The sequence below is a fragment of the Pituophis catenifer genome, unplaced genomic scaffold (assembly GCF_029215685.1).
Source record: "Pituophis catenifer annectens isolate HBS135680 unplaced genomic scaffold, rPitCat1.0.hap2 SCAF_2, whole genome shotgun sequence".
Classification (NCBI taxonomy): domain Eukaryota; kingdom Metazoa; phylum Chordata; class Lepidosauria; order Squamata; family Colubridae; genus Pituophis; species Pituophis catenifer.
The window spans coordinates 160932620-160953493 of NW_027256882.1; the positions used below are offsets into that span (position 1 = coordinate 160932620).

Below are 20874 nucleotides of genomic sequence, written 5' to 3' on the forward strand. Positions count from 1 at the left end.
AGGGAGGCATTAGACCCCCTTCCCACTGCTAGCCTCAGAAGTTACTCCTAAAAATTGGAGGCTCTTCTGAAGAAGAACCAATCATGTCGTAACATAATACAAGTGAAATAGAAAGGTGACAAAATAGCAACAAATGTACATTCTGCAGAGCATCTGAGACTTCGTTTTTATTTTTGTTGCAATAATTCTTGTGATAACCCTTACCTTCTTATCATACATACAGTACGTGCACAACTTTGCATGACTGGAAACTCAATTTTTCTGAAGGTAGCTTGTATAAATTATTGTAGAACATTCAGTATGGTGATAACTATATGACTGTGACAAATCACATTCCCATGGCTGTTACTGATTACTGGACTTATCTGATTTAAATCAAGACTACTGTAGCTTCACAAAATAGATCTAGCTCTTGACTGTTTCTGAGAAAGTGCAATAAGTATCTGAATATAAATATAAAATATAAATGTAAAATATAAAAATGAATATAAAATAAAATAATTCGTTAGATTTGTATTTTCATTTAGAGCACAGTATGGCATATGGAGTATTTTCTTCCAGGGGTGGATTCTACTTAACTTTACTACCGGTTCGCAACGGGATTGTGCTCGCTCGCTCGCTCGCTCCACTTTGCATGCGCAGATTGGTTCTGATGACGTCAGGGTCAGTGGGCGGAGCCTCCCACTGGTTTTACTACCAGTTCTATAGAACCGGTCCAAACCGGGGGCAACCCACCACTGCTTTCTTCCCCCCAAACAACTACCCTGCAGAGAGAGTTGGGCTGCAAGAGAGTAACGTTCCACCCAGGGAGCTTCTGTAGTAGAAGGTAAATTAGAAACTGGGTTTCTAACTTCTTGCTTAATTCCATAATTCTACTGGCTTTCAAGCTTATTTTATTAACCTCTTAAACTATTCACCAAGAGATGAAACAGTTATGTTTTTTAGGATTCTGATATCTATCTTAGAGCTGATTTAGTGTAGTGGTTAAAGCAGCAGGATGCAAACAAGAAGACTATGAATTCTAGTTTTGGGCCAGTCTCTCACTCTTTGCCCTAGAAAGCAGTCAAGGGCAAACCACTTCTGAAAATCTTGCTTTAAAAAACTGCAGGGACTAGTTCAGGCAGTCACCAAAAATTAAAAACTGTCTTGAAGGCTACAAAAACCAAAAAACCCTCTCATTGCAACATATTTCTTCAAATGTGACCAAAGGCAATTTCCATTAAAGCTTCTGTACAGTTAAGAATAAGGTCTAAGTGTATTGTTTTCTCTTTGCATGTTTCATGATGGGAAGAGCTATTCCATTTTTTTCATATACCAGAAGGTCCCACTAAAAGCAGGGAGTTTAACAAGCAGGGGGTTTAACTCTGTGGTGCCACTAGTGCTATGAAGTTTAAAAAGTTGGGCCTCGGCCACCCTGTCCACTCTTAAGCCAAAAAAGCCACTTCATTCACCAAGTAGAGTCTTGTATAAGAGTGAAATCACATTCAAGTTATTACTTCTGCCCCCTGGAATGAGGGGGTTGACCAGAGCTGCTTCTGATCTATTCAGCACATTTGTGAGAATTACCAAAGGAGTCCCAGGAATGGAGGATGTAGGAGGCCCATGCCCTGTGTCCCCTGCTCTGCTCCAGGGGTGGGTTCTAAATTTTTTTTTACTACTGGTTCTGTGGGCGTGGCTTATTTTGTGGGTGTCTCTTGATGGTCACGTGACAATTCTTTAGGATTTAGCAGAGGTACTGATCTACCAGGCTTTTAACTGCTTGCAGAACTGTACCGGTCTACTCATTTATTTTTGCAGGCACCGGTCTACTCATTTGTTTTTGGAGGCATTGGTCTACCCATTTATTTTTGCAGGCACCGGTCTACTCATTTGTTTTAGAAGGCACTGGTCTACCACCACACTGCCTTTTAACGCTGATCAGCTGTAGGGCAGCCCTTTGAAGCTCCATGGCAAGAGTTTAAACAGTTTTTTTCCTTCTAGCCGATCAGCTGGGACTTGGGAGGCAGCAATAGATTGGGGGTGGGGCCAAATAAAAGGTAAGAATAACGCGGGGGCGGAGGGGGCAGAATCAGTTCAGTGACGTCATATCATCACCGCTACCGGCTCGGCGGAACCGGGAGGAACCCACCACTGCTCTGCTCAGTGAGCAAGCCATCCTTTTGTGGGGAGAGGTGGGGAGGGGACAAGCTGGCCATACTTCTTAGCCAAGCTGCCCAAGTGCCATTCCTTCAGCTGGTGGATCGCTCACTGTTGCTTTGCTAGAAAGGGAAACACTGCAGATTCCTCCTCTTTGCTGGCACCTTGTGCAGTGTCCTACTTTAACAACTGTATGCTACATCCCTGGGATTACCATTTGTGGGACTCTGCACACTTGTAAGATTCAGCCGCCACCCAGACTCGAGTCACTTCCCAGCACTTAGCATTTAGATCTGGAGAAAGGGAAAATGAAGCTCAAAAATATGAAGCTTTGCCTTGATTCTCCATCACTGTAGTGATTGGTGGATGTTTTCTCACAGTTTTGGAGTTGGGTGGCAGCACAGCCAGTGTGTTAAACCAATAATTTTGTTTAACATGCCCTGGAGGTATTTAATCGGGACAGTATTGCTCAGCAGTGAGTAGGAGCAGAGACAGTGTGGGATTTGTAATGGGGACAATACATTCACACCACTGTGGTGTTTCTGCTGACTCAAGAACGAGTGAGGAGTCTTTCACTCAGCAGTGGGGAAAGGCCCTTAGACAGGATATTACAATAAGAGAGGAGGCATCTAAAAAAAAAAACCCAATAGTTTCACGGGACTTTAGAGTAGATTAAGAATAAGTACTGTACAGTAATGTCTCCTTTGATTTCAACTTCTCGGTCAGAACATATTATAAAGTTACAACTTTGCTGAATTGAAATACTTCACTATAAGAATATATAGATAGTCCTTGACTTACAACCACAATTAAACCCAAGGTTTCTGTTGCTAAACCAGACAGTTGTTAAGCATGTTTTCATGGCCTTTCATGGCCTTTCTTGCCACAGTTGTTAAGTGAATCCTTGAGTTGTTAAATAATACAGTTGTCAAATGAATTTGACTTCCTCGTTGACTTTTCTTTTCAGAAGGTCACAAAAGGTGATCACATGATCCTGGGATAGTGCAACTGTCATAAGTACATGCCAGTTTCCAAGCATCCGAATTTTGATCATGTGACCATGAGAATGCTGCAGTAGTCATAGGTGTAAAAAAAAGGCAATAAGTCACTTTTTCAAAGTTGTTACTTCAAATGGTCACTAAACAAATGGTTGTAAGTCGAGGACTACTTGTTAATACATACGTTCAGTATTTAGTGATATATACAAAGTATTTTCTCAAAACTGAAGGTATCCTTTATTTGAGAATGGATAAATATAGCATAAATAATGTAATCAGAATGGTGTTTTTTTCCAGACTAATCTGTGCTTATTTTTGTTGTACAAATGTAGAGATGTTTATGTTGCAAAGTTCTGATATCTCCCAATCTACTCCAAGCTGTTCAGTTTCTTATCTTTTACGCTCTCTTAAACACATGATAAATGGACAGAAACTGCAGGCAAACAACAAATTATGGTGGCAGGCAAGAAAAGAATAGTCTGAAGGCCATTTGAAAGATTTATTTTTCTGCAGTGTCATCCAAAATATTGGTAAAGTTTCCAATTACTCTCAGCAAGATTTACTACCCCTGTAACTTCTACTTACTGCAATATGATCTAATGAAGGCCCCCTGTCATGCACCAGAATCCTTGTACATTTAGATTGTGATTAATCCATAAGGGGGCAGGAAATTATTGTAGAGATTTAAGAAAGCATCATACAATGAGCACCAGGAGAATCACTTTAGCCACAGGATGCAAGATTAGACGAGAGAGAAAGAATGGGCCACCTGCTTGCTTCCTATAACTACTGAGCCCCTTTGTATAACCCTAGAAATCATGCTGTTCAAAATGGCAAGCCACTGAGAAATAGGTGCAGTTTGACATAAACAATTGGTTTGATCATTTGCTTATTTTTAGCAAACCATATTGTACCATGGATTCCTGCTCTTGGCTCTTTGTGGCTGATGAATGGGAACAAAAAATTCTTGCATGGTGTTCTGATAGTGGCCCTATCACAGATACATCTTTAGACATGGGGAATTGTTAGAAAATGCCCATGAGTCCAAATAGTTGTTGCCTTATAAAGCAAGAGAAACTAGTGCCCTTACTGCATTGGAAAAACCGCACAGAGCTTCTGAATTTTGGCTGCTCTTCTCCCCCTCCCTCCTCCAGGTTTCTTATCTCTTGCTGCAAACTCTCTAAAAATGCTACTGATTCCAGTAAAATACTTTAGTGGGCCTCTTATTTTGGCAGGAAGTGGGAAAATATATCCCTTTGCACTATTTTTCTTAGAAGAAGCCCACTGTTCTCTTCCTTTCAACTTTGCAACCTACATAAGGTTTACATCAAGCTGCTGGCAATGTTCTGAACTGGGAAGCCACCAGATTCTGCTTAAATGATGGTGAAATCATTCTTAAATGAAATCTTGTAAGAACCTTCCCGCAAAAATTGCAACATCAAGAAGCACTTTCTTGGCAAATAATTATTTGCATTTGTGGAGGCTGCCTGGCCAAAACAGACTTGGAACAATGGAACATGCACATTTTAAAATATGAGGAGAATCTGTTTATATTAATAGTATCATCTGGGAAGGGGAAAGCATTAATCATTTATAAGAATCCCAGATACAGATGAAGTATTTAATCCTTTCCTCTTTCTATTCAAGAAAATCCTTCACCAGAAGGTAGTACAGTATTCATATCAAGAAGTCCTCACTGAGCACAGGGCTAAATTTCTCTTCCGCCTCTGCTGTAAGCAAAACCCTGATCAGTTCCTTCATATTATCAAATATCAGTGTTAATGTCATATATAGTTTTGGCCCTAACATTTCTCTCCAAATGATGTTAATGCATTGGGTTTAAATTTATATGAAATTGGGTCCTTAGATCAGGTTAGTATTAGATCCCACCATTCCCATTTTTATGGTTAACATAGGATAAGAACACCAGTGAATCCAGAGGGTGTTCACTCCTGTAACCATATTGGAAAGGACCTAGTTGAGTATGTTTCTATGCAGTTACTACTGGTTCTTTCTTTCCAATAAGATACAGAATAATTTTGACTGATTTATTATTTATTAAATTCAGAACACAGGCCTCATTGCTTACAATTAAGATGTTAGGACACAAAGATGTTAGCTTGGGAAAATGAATGTCACATCTGTCTTACCACTTTTCCTTTTTCATGTAAAAACCTACTAGTATCTCCACCCTTTCGTTTCACTTCATTCATTAAGCCAGTTCTATGTACAGTAAATACTCAGAGGGTTTCTTCCTATGGCGTGAAGCATTCCTCTATCCATTATGGTCTATAGACAGACAGACAACATGATACATACAATTCTTTGAGAGAACAGTATATTTAAATATACATAGAATAGTCTTTGAGCATCCTTCCTTGAATGAAAAACAACCACAAGTATTAAAATAATTACCACTGTGTTATAACAATGTAACTACGGGTAAACCTCAACTTACGACCACAATTAATTTGACATGAAGCCAGTGTGCAAGAAATGCTATAAGAAATTCCCTTTGGAGCTAAAGAAAAGGCTGAAGAAGTTGTCTGAGCTGACCTCCAAGAAAACACAACCCAAAGCTCTGGATCTGAATTCTGCTTAAACATGTCTCTGCCTCCTTCATACTGCACTCTTCTTCCCCAGTGGCAATCACCCAAGAATGGTTAAAGGGCCCAAGACACACAGAACCTCACCAGTTACATTTTGTAATCTGAATGTTTTCTGCTCAGGTATATTGCACAGAGTCTGGTCTTTGGGGGGAAAAAGCTGTGGATATACATGAATATGCACTATTTTCCTTTTGTTATAAATGTGTTTTGTGATTTTTTTTCCATCTTTCAGTATTAAAAGCCAGACTGATACTAAAACAAAAAACAAAAAAACTTACTACCACAATTGAGCCCAAAATTTATGTTGCCAAGTGAAAAATTTGTTAACTGAGTTTTGCCCCATTTTAGGACTTTTCTTGCCACCATTGTTAAGTGAATCACTGCAGTTGTTAAGTTAGTAACACAGTTGTTAAGTGAATCTGGCTTCCCCATTGACTTTGCTTGTCAGAAGGTTGCACACTGCAACTGTAATAAATACGAACTAGTTGCCAAGCATCTGAATTTTGATTATGTGACCATGGGGATGCTTGAACGGTCATAAGTGTGAAAAATTGTCATAAGTCAATTGTAACTGAATGGTCACTAAGCAAACTGGTATAGGTTGAGGACTAGTTGTACTAATTAAATTTTAAAATGCCACAGTATTTAGGGCCTATATAGGGTCACAATCCTACTCAGTGGGTTTCTTTAGAACAGCCATGAATCTGTTCCATTGATGTAATTCAAAGATATTCCCTAATGCTGCCAACTCTTTTTTGGTAAGCTAAAGGTAGAAATGCCCATTAACAATCCATATTGCACGGATTGGCTTTGCTTTCATGTATATTTCTTATTGTGTTCCACCTGCACAGTGCTTGTGACAGAGTGGGAGATGAAGTATATACAAGTATATGAAGTATATTTCTTGACTTCTGATGATTACGCCTTTTCCATTCTCTAGACAAATGAAAGCAAGTGGTTTTTGTTACCGTGAAAATACTAGATAGAGGAAGAAGGATAGAGTTCTCCAGAAATGCAAATCCAAATGAAGTATATTCTAACTCATAATCTAAGAACGGATAATCTAAGCATTTGGCAGTTGAATTTATGTGTGTTCAGTGAAGGATTGTTATTCCCTACAATAAATTAAATATGACCTCAAATCAAGCTCTGGTCCTAGTGACTAAATGGAGGCAATCAGGATTTGTTCTTGGCAATAATATGAAAGGGTATGTGTGTGGGGGGGGGGGGGAGGTTATCTTTGTTTGAAATAATTTTTGACTTAGTTTAGATTTCACCTCTGAAACTCTGTCATGACCTAATACTGCTTAGCTTCAGAGTCTAGACAAATTCTGACACTTGCTGAAACTTTCCTGTATAAATTAGTGTGAATGTATCTCAAAGGTGCTTTTTCAGGAGACAACTGGACTTTCTTGTTCTTTCTTTGAAGACGTTTCACTTCTCATCCAAGAAGCTTCTTTAGCTCTGACTGCTAAAGCACCTTCCAGACAACCATGACCTGAATGACAGAATTGCCATAGACTTTAAACGTGAATTTCATAATTTGTTGCTTTTGTTTTTAAGTATATTATAGTACCGTACATTAACTGTATAGTATATTAACAGGTAGTCGTCAGCGGTTTATATCCTCAGTTAAATTTTAGCAACTCTTTTACTGTCATAAAATTCTAGACAAGGAGAGTATGGAGGTATAGTGCTCACAATAAGTATTCATAAAAATACTGTAAAGAGAATGTGATACATTAATAGGGAACAAATGCTGTACAGTACATGGGAAAATATTTCTGCTGCCTTTGCTTGTCATTGTGCAAATGTATTCTCTAGAAAGTTCTCAGAATTTTTTATCTGATAATTACTCCACAAAATCATTATAGAAGAATTGTATGATGTAGCTTCCTTTCTGGAAAATCATGCAATGATTGCATGAGAATAAACTGAGAAAAATTGCACACCCAACATGCCATATTCCATGTCTGGATGTTTCCTTAAAACTCAGTTGTATTCTGTTGGAAGAGATAGTGAGGAAATGCAAAGCACTTGTGGGCCTCACAGAGCATCATCAAATTGCTCTAACTACTTATGCGATGTAGTCATATCTGCAGAGAGCAGCAACTGCCTAACAAGCTACAGGTATCATAAAAGCCAACCTTAGAGTTAGAAGATGGGGGCCTTCTAATCCAGGTGCCTAACTGTAATAGTATCTGCATTAATCTGAAAGCATTTCCATTTCAATCTTTCTCAACACAGCACTTCATGGGAAATTGCAGTGATTCATTTCCTACACTTGGTATTAGCACACAAGCTGTTGCAACTTTCCAGCATTGTCCACAATATTTATCTATTTTTACAAATTTTAAAATATGACTTTTTCTGAGGAAATAACATCACCCTCCCTAAATGTAAAGGGGTGTGTTTGGGTGTGCACGTGTTTGATGTACGGAAAGAATTTGGAATTTTTGTCAATAGTATAAAAAAGTAAAAAAAAAAAAAAAAAAGTCCTGTTACTCTAATAAAATGTGCTCCATTGACCAACTATGTCTGGGAAGAGATGCTTTGGCATTATTTAAAATAGACTTAAAAGTGTTAGTGTATTCCTATAGATCAGGGCTGTCAAACTCCTGGCCTGCGGGCCAGATGTGTCACATGCTGGCCATGCCCACCTCTGTTTTAGCGAAGGGGGACGATGTCCTGATATGTCATGTGATGCCATTGTGACGACATGAGTTTGACACCCCTGCTATAGATGTTGAGAGAGAGCTGAAGTGTTCATTATAGTTATTGGCGCCTTTGGACCAACTCAGAAGGAGTTAGCTTCATTTAAGCTTCATATATTTGACCAAAGGCCTTAGGGATACATCAATAAATGCTAGCTGATGAGCAATTTAATTTTGATCTTTCATGGATCAATTCATTTGATTTTGCAGAATGCTTAATATAAGTTCTTCTGTAATGATCCTCATAAGGTACACGTTGCTTCATTCTTTGGTAAGGGCAGGGTGGACTGAATTCCCCAAGAAGAATAAAGAATAAAAAGATGGAACTATAAATTGGTCCACATCACTCCTCCAGCTGAATCAAAATACCAAACCCTTTTTTTTCTTTAGTTTGATGAAAGTAGGAATATTGAAGCAAGGGACAAAGGTTTGCTAATTTATTTTATCTCTTAGCCTTAATCAATCATAATAGATATTCAAGCAAACCTACTATCCAACCTTTAAAAAATCCAATATTTATCAATGTTATACACAGCAAATTCAGTGCCATGGATTTAAAATAGCATTTAAAATAAGCGTAGGTACGTATGTCACATACTCCATCATTTGATTTAATACTTCCTCTGCCTGTCTCTGCAATCTCCTTTCATTTCTCCTGACACAAGTCCTTGTGTTTCTTTTCTAACTAGCCCAGTAACTGGGTTTGTGCAGCCATGCACATGTGCACCTTATGTTTAGTGCATCTACATATTTAAGAAAAATAGGATGTACCATTTTATATTTTAAGCCTTTTTTAGAGATTACAAATCTATGGAAACTCACAAGGTCAAGAAGACTTTTCTCAGCTGCCCCACGGATGCAGTGGCATAAACTCTGGTTTCACATCTCATTAAGTCATGATGTTATTTGTTTATCTTTGACATAGTGTAGTAGATTGGCTGAATTCAGACAACAAATTAAATCTGTAATTTAACTATGATTTGTGACTACAGTTTATCCAGCAAACTATTTTGAACAAAAGAAAAATATGCTTAGTGTGAAGGTTGAATCCCTCCCAAAGTAGCATAGTTTTAGCAGAGAAACAAAACAGAAACTATTCCGCCCCATCTAGAACTCCAATTGAAGCAGAAGAATCTGCGATACAGATATTCTTCCAGAATACATGTCCCAAAAGCATTAATTCCAATATTCTTCTTTTTTTTTTACTTTCCATTCTTTGCATTCTGATTCTAGCTTCAAATTTGAGTTAGCCATAAATAACAGGTTTTTTTTTACAGATCTGGATTTCCTAGTTTCCAGTCAACAAAACTGATTCTTAGGAAGTTTAGTAGTTGAGTAACACTCTAAATATAAATGTGTCTACTGGAATTGCTGTTACTTTTCAGCAGTTAAGAGAGTCCTCCCCCCTCCCCTCCCCCGCCATAAATGTTAAAAGCAATTCTGGTGCTTATTATGCCAATGTCTTAGTTGATTGATTTTGAAAATAAGTCTTTTTTTTAAAAAAATGCTTGTATAGTAATATCACTCCATCCTGGGAACAAAAAAATGTTGGTATTCAGGCCACCTCATAGTCTGGAAAGACACAGTTAGATACTACCCTAATCTGTAGATCACTTTCAAGAATGTACAGAGTTGTGCAACATTTGTATTGGAAAAACACTAGCGGCTAACTAACCCTCAGCCGACGTAGCTGCAGGCTGCAGAATGCTTGCATCACCCAGTTATGCCACAGCAACAGATGACCTGGGCTTCTATTTTTCCTTGCCAGACCTCTCATTCCAAACTCCACCTTAACCATAAAATGTTCTTTCTGTCCAGTGTCTGAAAAAAAAAAAAAAAAAAAAAAACAACCAACAGCCCTTGGTCATAAGATGAATGTTTCCCATGTGATTTGCTAATGTTCGGGTGTTGTTTTCCAAAGGTTACCAGTGTTTTAACAAATGAAACTTTTATCAGCTAGGATTTCTTTTTCCAGGGTGTTAGTAATTTGTAACAGTTGTTTTTTTTTTTAAAGAAAAGCTTTCCAAAATACTGGTAACTTTTTGACAAAGGCTGGTAATGCAAAAACAATGGGGGAAAAAAATCCCGTAGTGCATATTTGATATACAGGTAGTCCTTGACTTATGACCTTGAGCCCAAAATTTATGTTGCTAAGTGAGACATTTGTTAAGCGAGTTTTGCCCCATTTTACAACCTTTCTTGCCACAGTTGTTAAGTGAATCACTGCAGTTGTTCAGTTAGTAACATGGTTGTTAAGTGAATCTGGCTTCGCCATTGACTTTGCTTGTCAGCAGGTCGCAAAGAGTGGTCACATGACCTTGGGACATTGCGACCGTCATAAATATGAACCAGTTGCCAGGCAGCCGAATTTTGATCATGTGACCACAGGGAGACTGCAGTGGTCATAAGTGTGAAAAATGGTCATAAGTCACTTTTTTCAGTGCCTTTGAACGGTCACTAAACGAGGTGATTAGTCAAGCACTACCTGTACAAAGGCCTTTCTGTTCTGCTTGTACTTTATTGTTTGCAGTATTGAACAGTTGTGAAAGCAACAACATAAACATTACAGTAGTAACCCCTGAACAGACTCAGTAGAGAGCAAAATTCACCAAACATAATATTTTGGAGTAAATATACGTAGGATTCCCCTGTATACATGTTGAATATTCAGTAAACACCATTAATCTTCAGTACAATTGAAATTTCCTCTGTTAAATATTTGGGAAAAATTGGGTCTTGGATTCTTCTTCCCTTAATGAATTGGCATACAGTAGGGTAATGCCAGCACAAGGAAGGTCAATATATTTAACAATCGAAGTTTTCTGAGAATAGAATATTTGAAAAATATAGGGCTTCCTTCCACACCAGATTTTTAAAACTACAATTCTCAGGTGTGACAATAGATATTCAATTCTTAGGTGCCCTACCCAGGGATATCATCAGTAAGTCTCTTATTTTTCCATAAGCCATACTTAGCTCTAACCTAGAGCCTTTCCATTTTACATTTAACCATGGCACAAATTTTATCTGGCCCTATCATTTGTCTGCCATATTGCCATGACATTATCAATAACTGTATTGTTGGTTTTTCCCCCTCTTTATTCTGATGCCATCCATTGGAAGCTTCAAGGCAATTAAAAATCTATTAGGCTTGTTTTTGCTTATTACCTTGAAGGAAAGTCAAGTGAATTGCAGTTTTAGAGGACAGAAGAAATACTGGCAGGATAGAGATGGACAACTGAGATGCCAAATTCCATGCCATTGTAGTTCTCAGCCAACTCAAGTATCTATTCCATGCTTCTGCTCAACAATGGGAAAAGGTCCTAAGATTTCAGCTAAGATTCAGGCTTTCAAAGAAATGCCACTTCCATAAGCAAATTGAGCAGACATATGGATTTGGAAATAATATGTATCAGTAAATAGCATGCAATACACACTGTTAGTCATCCTCTGACAGTGTGGTTTTGGTAGATCATGTAGCAATAGCAGTTAGATTTATATACCACTTCATAGTGCTTTACAGCCCTCTCTAAGCTGTTTACAATGTTAACACATCGCCCCCCAACAATCTGGCTCTTCATTTTACTGACCTTGGAAGAATGGAAGGCTGAGTCAACCTTGAGCCAGTGAGAATCGAACTCCTGGAGTAAGCAGTAAGTTAGCCTGAAGTACTACCTTCTAAGCACTGCGTCACCGTGGCTCGTTCAATCGTAATACATCAATCTGTTGTTGAACTTTTATTAGAGGGTTCCCCCTCTCTCCTTAAATTGGAAGTGAATCTAAATCAGAAAAACTATTAATAGATAATGCATATGATAATTTCAAAAAATATGATGAGACCAGTGAAGCCAAGTGATTTTTCGCATGTTGAATGTCCTTGTAAACATAACCACTTGTCTAAGCCAGGTTTGGTTTGGCTTGGCTTGGCTTGGCTTGGCTTGGCTTGGCTTGGCTTGGCTTGGCTTGGCTTGGTAAATGGCAGGCCACATTTCAGGATATATAAATATTAATGAGACAACTGACTTTAGCTCATATTTAAAATGACATGACTAACTCTACTACTTACTTAAGTCATTATAATCAGGGTGGATTTGATTTAAATCGAGTTGATTTAAATCACGATTTAAATCATGATTTAAATCACTAGTAAAAAGGCTTGATTTAAATCAACTCGATTTAAATCATAATTTTTAAAGAGCAACTGTCATCTCTGCTACTCCTTTGACCCGCCGATAGTCCCAGTGTTGCAGAATATACAGCATCATGCTACATAACTAAGCTCCATTTCATGCTGAATAAACTAAATTATTTATGTATCTTAAATAGAAAACTATCTTATGATAGATTTTTACCCCAAAAGTTTTTTATTAAAATAAATTAGATAAAAATCAAAAAAATCCGATTTAAATAAAAAAAAATCCAAATTAAATAAAAAAAAATCTGATTTTTTTGATTTTTGTAAAAAAATCATTGATTTTTATCCACCCTGATTATAATAAACTTGCATTCTCTTCCAGTGTCAAAGATTGAATTAAATAAGCCTGAATTCTGCACATTCTCCCCATTTATTACTGCTCCAAGTATATTTCTTTCATGATGGGGGCCAAAAATAGTTTTCTTCTTCATCAGGTAGTGATTTCTTAATTATCCCTCCTATCAGTCAAGGAATATTGGGTATAAGCAAGCGCTGATTAAAGCGAAACATTTCTTAAAATTACAATTAAACTGTAACTAGGGAGCTGATCTGTGTTGGCAGGCATCTGTTTTTCCTAGGATAGGGACTGTCCCTTCCCCATGACACCAAAACATCTGCAGAAGAAATGTGATGGTCTTGCTACTCCTCCAGTTTTTGCTGGGATGCTGTAGTCCATAAGGCTTGCTAGAATGCTGCTTTCCCAGAATTCGTTACGTAGCACAGAACTGTTGCCAAGAGGAAGAGAAAGCTGTGGAGGCTTCCTAATGCATTTAATCATAGTATCCGAAACCAGTCTCCCCTTGCAACCAACTCCATAGAAGTCCCTACATGCCAACAAAATGCATGTAGAGAGTGGGAAAGGTGCAGGCTTCCAGAATAATATTTTCTTCTTTGGCAAATCGATATTTGTTAGCCCTCAGGCAATATCCTCTGCAAATGGCACATAGAAATGTAATAGGAAAATAAGTAAACAGATCGGCGTGAATCATAAAAAGTAAACATTAGCTGTCTTTTCCCCCTCATATTTAGCACTTCCCCATGATCTGATTGTATTTGTCTAAACTCAAACTTCAAAGTGCACTTGTTCTATAATTTACCCTATAGAGAACAATAGATATTTCGTGGAAAGCAAGAGAATGCTAAGAGGGAGCTTTACACATAGTGGACAGACTTTCTTTCTTTTAAAGTTTTCAAATCCATTGTTATTTTTTTTAAAAAAAGATCAAAGTGATTTTACTATCTGACAGATCTTAGGAGGTGTACAGAAAAATATTTGAGTTGGAAAGAAATTGTGACAGTAGGGAATAGCCATCCGGATGTGGCATTGATTTCTCAGGCACCTAATGCTTCACATTCACTTCCTTTAGAAATGTTCGATGCACACAACAGTATTGTGCAAATTTCCTGTAAATAATATTGTCTGATTCAGAGAAAAAGTCTCTAAGAAGCTTCTTGGTAAACAGCCTGCTGACTAGAGAGCAGGTTGGTCTTTTAGTTCCCTGCGATATGAAATAAATTCTAAATCAAGGAGCCAGACTAATGCCCTTTCACCCAGTGCTCTTTCTTTTGTATATACACATTACTACCCTAAGAGTACAAGATGTATGGATCTCTGATCTAGAACTTACTGGACTTCTTTTGATGGTGCCATAAACTGGAAGAGAGAAGATAAGATACGATAAGGATGGCATTGAAATAGGCTTTACACAAGAGTGCCAACACAGCAATTTCTCTATCCCTTGTTTTATGGGCCTGTGTGCTGACTCTGGAGGACAGCAGGGAAGGAGAGAAGACCAGACAGGAGAAAAAGTAGCCCTGGTGACCTCTGCAGATTGAATCTAAGGGCCTCCTTCATCTAACACCTCCGTTTCCACATTTCAAACATCCAGTTACAGAGGTTCTAAGAAAAAGCTCACGTTAGTTTAAACTAAACCACCGTTGTTTTGAAATGAGCCTGAAGCAGTGGGTTCTGCAATAAGAATGTCACTTGAGCTCCATTAGATCAAACCAAAAGTTCTTTCTCCATAGGGAAAGGGGAACCATAGGGGCCAACCAAAAAAGAACACAAGAGTAATTGCCCTCTCTAATTCACATCCCAGCAACTGCCCCTGATGCTGGACAGTATAACTATGAAAGCTCAAGATGTTGGAATTTATTTATTGTTTGCTTGAGCTTTTATGCCATTGAGAAATTTGGGATTGGGGCTGCATAAAAGGTTAATTAAGCAAGTAAACAAATAACACCTGGTCCTTTGTGATACTGTACCATTCTTTATAGCAGTGGTTATCAAAGTTTCCCCCAGAATTTTTTCAGAGGGTCTACAAAATCAAATAAATATTTTAAAACCTCTTGGTTTCTTTTTCTAATATAATACATATTGATTGATATAACCCACGTAAACCAAAGCTCTTTGTGGCCATCAATCCTTTTTAAGAATGTAAAGGATATTAAGACCAAGATATTTGAGAACAGTTCTTTATAGTATACTTAAAAGAAGCAAGCTAGAGACTTGGTTGCAAGAATTCTTCCAGGATTAGGGTCGTCACAGGAAGAGAAAAGTTGCAGACAGACTCCAGTTCCTCACGATGGTAGAGATCTTTCTCAACACCTCGTCCTACATGCCAAAATAAGGCTTGCAGCTATTGCGTGCAAAGGGACTGCTTTGTATTACAGCCCTGTGCTTGCTCAGCTCTGCTTATACATCCTAAATTGCAGGGTGACCTTTATACTGCTTTTAGTATTCAGGATGCTTTGTAATCTTTCTCATTATGTGTCATGGGTCTTTTTAAAAATGTTTAAAAAAATCCAGGTATTGAAACTGCTCAAATCTGTCAATAGGTAAGTTGAGATAGGAAATCCCCCCCACCTCTAATTTCCCACGTTCCAAATCTAATCTTTCTCATCTGGGGCTATCATGTTGTATTTTACCCCCAACCATCTTCGAAATCTAAGTCATCTCTATCATTTAGTATACAAGATATAGTAATGTTCATGTGCTGGTGAATGGATGGATGAACGGACAGAAAGATAGATTATCCCAAAGCCTGATGCATTAAAAGTCTTACCTTGCTAGACTTCTCTAAAAGCTATTTTATTGCAGTCCCAGATGACTCTTGGTGCCTATCTTGGATTTATTTTGGATTTTATCCTTGCTTCTTTTTTCTATTATCTGAGTATTTGGGATGATAATGGTGATGATTTTGCTTTGTTTGATGCGTGCTGCCCAGAATCTTTGGGACTGGGGAGGGTTATGTGTAATGATAAATCTCCATAATTGCGATATTTGTTTTTTAAAAAAAGGGAATGTAAAAGTTTTGGATGCTATTGGAATATAGGTGTAGGAGAAGAGGAGGCAGAGGCTGGGGGTATAGTTAAGAGAGGACTCAGCCTAGAATCCTTAGATTTCCACAAATGCTCCAAGACCAGCTTCCCTTGAATTCCATTAACACTTACCTAGCACCAATTTAGTGCTGTCCATTAGTTGACCAGATTTTTGTGTATAGACATGAGCAATAAATCAGCTTAACCAGAACTTAAGGTGTGCTTCTGATTCTTCACACTTGATAACACGATTCTCAATTGTTGTTCATTGTATTTAAAGGAAGGTTTCTGTCTTTCATTTTCTAAAGTTGGCTTTTGTCTCTATTTGCCAAACATGCAGGCCTGGAAGCTTGTCAGTGCGATGCATCAGTGACCTTGTATAAAAGTGATAATGTTTCTGCCAGCAGTGTGTCTATGGCATTGCCAGAATGAGCTGAAAACCTGTCAAAATATTCACTTGCTTGCAGACTGTAATTTCTGAATTTTCAGCAACATAGTCAGGCAGTGTAGGCTTCTGCCCACTGTTAAGTTACTCTGCTCATCACAATTCTTTTAGCTGTCAGAAAATGGCACACCAGGGTGATATTTATTGCCCTCGTTGTCAGCCTCTATCGCCTCTGTTCTCAATAACAGCCCCTCACCTAAGTTCCTCCCAAAGTCTAAGAGACTCTACATACCTTGAGGCTTCTCTTGGATGGTCTTTAAAGTAAGAAAGAAAACACATCTTTAACCCATTGGGCAATATAAGCTTGTCTCTGGGGACTAAATGTGAGGGAACGTCCTGGGAACATATTCCCAGAGGCTGTTTGTGCCATGGTTAATTGTAAATAGGGAAAAGGCCATAGTCCACAAAAGCAGCCCTTTGCTGTGTGTTGACATGTTGCACAGACAACTTGTGGAGGATTGATGTCACAAAACACATAAAGGCAGCATTCCAGATAGCCTTCAAGTTGTTTTTGATGAGGATGGACCTGTGCTATTCCTCCAGTCCCCAAAATGGTTGTAGTGCACAACTATGCAAAGAAAAACTGTTGGCCGTGTATTTTTAAACGGCAGTAAAATTTATTCGTGTGTATGAGGTCTTCTAAACAGTACATCTGGCTTCATGTCCTCAGCAACTTTGCAAACATCTGGTTGGAAGAAAGTCACTGTGAGCCAGAGGGTTCTTTAAAGACAGCTTTAAAATCAGAATTTTTGAAGATCCACCTGGGATGTCTTCTCCATGTCAAGTATCCCTCTTTCTTTGAACATTTGCTAGCTATTAAATCACTCCTGTCCCGATAAACAATAACCCTTAAGGAAATAAATGCTGTTGTCTTCTCCCATTCTTCAGCTAAGGCTAGCAGTTTCCTCTTACCTCTACTCTAATGTGCTTACTATTCTGCCTTTACAGTTATTTTGACCGATGAAGAGGTTCAGAGGAAAAGGGAGATGATAATGAAGAGGAAGGAGGAGGAAGCTCTTAAGGAAAGCCTAAAGCCCAAATTGCTGGAGGAACAACAGCGAGTCATTGAAATTCTTCTTGAAGCCCACCGCAAAACTTATGATCCTACTTATTCAGATTTCTCTCAATTCCGGGTAAGTTCTGCTTGCTTTTTTTTTTTTTTTTCAGTACTTTACTATTATTGTGAGAAGTAGGACACCTGCTGGTGAAAAAAATGAATATTTTTCAACTTTGTAACTTTTCTGAATTAGTGATTCAAACTCTTGTCCACATCCCACTTAACAAAAGTAACATTGCTGGCAGATTCAAATCTACACCTAATTATAAATAAATACATTAAAAAGAAATTAAAAATAAAGCAAAAAACAAATAAACTCAAAGGGCAGCCTTGATGGGCCACTAGGTCTTTTTCTGCATATTGGTTTTCCATATTTCTATTATGAAAGAACAATTCAATATGTCTTTTAAATTGGAACTGTGTCCCAGATTGAAGCTCTCTAGCCAAGTCACCGGATTTAGAACTATTCTGACTGGAAATTATTTTCACACTAAGTTAGCATGAAATACATCTGTAAATACAGGTAGTCCTCGATTTACAACAATTCGCTTAGTGACTGTTCAAAGTTACAATGGCACTGAAAAAAGTGACACGACTGTTTTTCAGACTTATGACTGTTACAGCATCCCTATGGTCATTGATCAAAATTCGTACACTTGGCAACTGACTCATATTTATGACGGTTGCAGTGTCCCAGGGTCATGTGATCACCTTTTGTGACTTTCTGACAAGCAAATTCAATGGGAAAGCCAGATTCACTTAACAATCATGTTACTAACTTAATAACTACAGTGATTCACTTAACAACTGTGGCAAGAATGTTTGTAAAATTGAACAAAATTCACTTAACAAATATTTCACTTAGCAACAGAAATTTTGGGCTCAATTGTGGTCATAAGTTGAGGACTATCTATATACCCCAGTTGGATTTACAACTGTACTGCTTGGAGAAATTAGTAAGTGTATTTGTGACTAGACTTCAGTTGGTGATAGCTGCATTATGTGGGCTGCCCAGTATGGCTTCATCACAATCTGTCCTTAAAAATGTACTTGACAGAACAAAATAGGGGAAAGTCCCCTTAAGCAGAGTGAATAACCAAGCAGCAGGGCTCTTGATGGGCCCCATTATTCTACTTGTCCAACCTGCCTTTCTCAGCCACACACAAATCTTTGAATAACGAGGTTTTATCAGTTCTGAGGGAAAAAGAGGAAGAAGATACTTGTGGCTAAAGCAGCCACAAGTGTTTCCTGCCCCGTCACAAGAGCAAAACAGCTTTGAATTGAGTGATGCACATGAGGCGTCAGGAGAACAGCTGAAGTAGATAGGAGAAGTAGAAGAAAGAGAACTAACTGTGGATGACTCATGGTTTTGAAAACCTGGGGTTAGTTACTTTTGTTTTTGTGATATTTCCCAACAGATTCCTACTCTCCCTTACTTTTCTCTACTAGTTTATATTTTCTGAGCAAAACCAGTATTTCCAATATAGGGTGATTAGCCTCTTAATACCTTCTGCCTTCTCAACCTGAAGATCGAATAAATGTATTTTACCTTCAATCAAGAGGCTGCAACATACATTTTTTCTAGGTTATTATGCAAATAAGATAGCAGTTGCAGTGACTATTTGGTTCAGAATATGCTGATTTCTTAAAGAATTAAGTAATAAAAATGTTAGGGCAAAATAAGAGAAGGAAGAAATATTAGATATGTTCTCTGCCTTGAATTATTTATAAAATAATAAAGGAGAAATAAAAAAAATTAAATCATAGGATATCAGAGCAGATGATAGTCTTCTCTTTGGTGGTTGTTCTAAGAAACGGATCCATGGAATTAGACTGGGTAAACAAGTGGGTAAAAGCCTCAAGGCACCCTTTTCCTCACAGTAAATTATCTCCATTAATGAACTAACTTTCTAGTAACTAGACTCAGGATGAAGGTATGAAGAAAACAGCAGGCTACTATCAAATGGTACCCTTTCTATTTCAGCCTCCTGTAAGACAAAATGAAAAAGAACATACAAGTAGATCGTCTAACATGACACCAGGTTTTTCCTTCTCAGATGACTCTTCAGATACTTCCAGCTTCTCTTCAGGTAACACACAGAGTCCAAATCATATTTATATTCATGGTAAACTGCAAGAATTCTAGCAACTATGTTTCTTTTAAATGGCAAATCCTACAGTTGCCTTTTTTGTACTGATGAAGTTTCTTTGTGAAACTTTTACAACAAATCTTAACTTACAGCTAAGGTCTCCTTCTCTCCCCTTCAGAAGATCTAACATAGTCCTATGAATTTTAGAGTACTTCTATTCAGAGAGTTCTTAATGCCAACGCCTTTGTTCCACTGTTCCAAAAAAATTTTCTTTTACTGGGGTTGTGGAAAAATAAAAGAAATTCTAGGAAAACTCAGAAAGTGTTCTATAGGAAAAGGGCTCATGATAAATACTGCCTCTGGCATCATGCCAAGATGCATTGTGAGGACACTTCAAGATGGCCAGTGTTTCATCTCCATAACCTTCAAACTGTTTCTGCAAAACCTGTGTTTGGACCAGTCAGCTTTTGCATGCACGGAGGTCTAGCCTGTCCTTCTTCTACCTGAACAGTAAACAAGTGTGGAAACTGAATGTCAGCCAAGAGCATTTTCCTTGGGTTGCATTTGCTTATGGTGGAGGAGGAAAAAAAAAACCCCAGCTGGTTGGGTTGGAAGAGCACCCGAGTCTTGTGTGAAAGCTATGGCACACTACAATGCCTGAATGAGAGAAAGAGGCACCAGAAACTGGGAAGGGAGGATTGGTGGGGATTTCTGCCAATGGAAAAAGCAACCCTCATCCATCACAACTCTATGCAGTTGACATGGCTAAAGTCTTTGAATGAACATTTTCTTTTAATGTTCCTAGACACCTTCTGTGTCTTTATTGTATTGTGGAGTTTGGCACAGAATGTTTTATCTTAATGTTGCCCATCCAAAGTCCATCAGGATTGGCATGTGATACAAACACTGGAGATTAATAGATAATTTTGAATATTTAGGAAGATGATGTGGAAAAAAGTCAGCTTGGGGACTTTTGGGGACAATAGCATGAAGCACCACTGCAGGAGCAGCACCGGAGTTCAATGTGGACATGCCTTGATTCTGTGTTCAGACTTTGAGTTTGGTTTTGTGCCAAAGATTGTACTTTTAGTAATACATGTATGCAGAGGTGGGTTCTACTTACCTTTATTACTGGTTCGCAACAGGGCTGTGCACATGTGCTCTTTTCGCTCACGCGTGCGCTCTTCTGCGCATGCGCAGAAGCACTTTTGATAACGTCATGGTCAGTGGGTGGAGCCTCCCGCTGGTTTTACTACCGGTTCTATAGAACCGGTGCGAACCAGGGCATGTATGTAATTTTTTATGCTGC

General features: G+C 38.2%; 1 protein-coding gene across 3 annotated transcripts in view; it reads left to right on the top strand.

Moving 5' to 3' along the window:
• The window catches only part of VDR (vitamin D receptor), a 95116-nt gene that overhangs the window by 62500 nt on the left and 11742 nt on the right, over nt 1-20874 (top strand). For all 3 annotated transcript variants that reach the window (XM_070937914.1, XM_070937912.1, XM_070937913.1), the window contains 2 exons: nt 17367-17551; nt 19460-19565. In XM_070937914.1, the coding sequence (XP_070794015.1) occupies nt 17367-17551; nt 19460-19565 (291 nt within the window). The remainder of the gene's footprint in view (nt 1-17366; nt 17552-19459; nt 19566-20874) is intronic.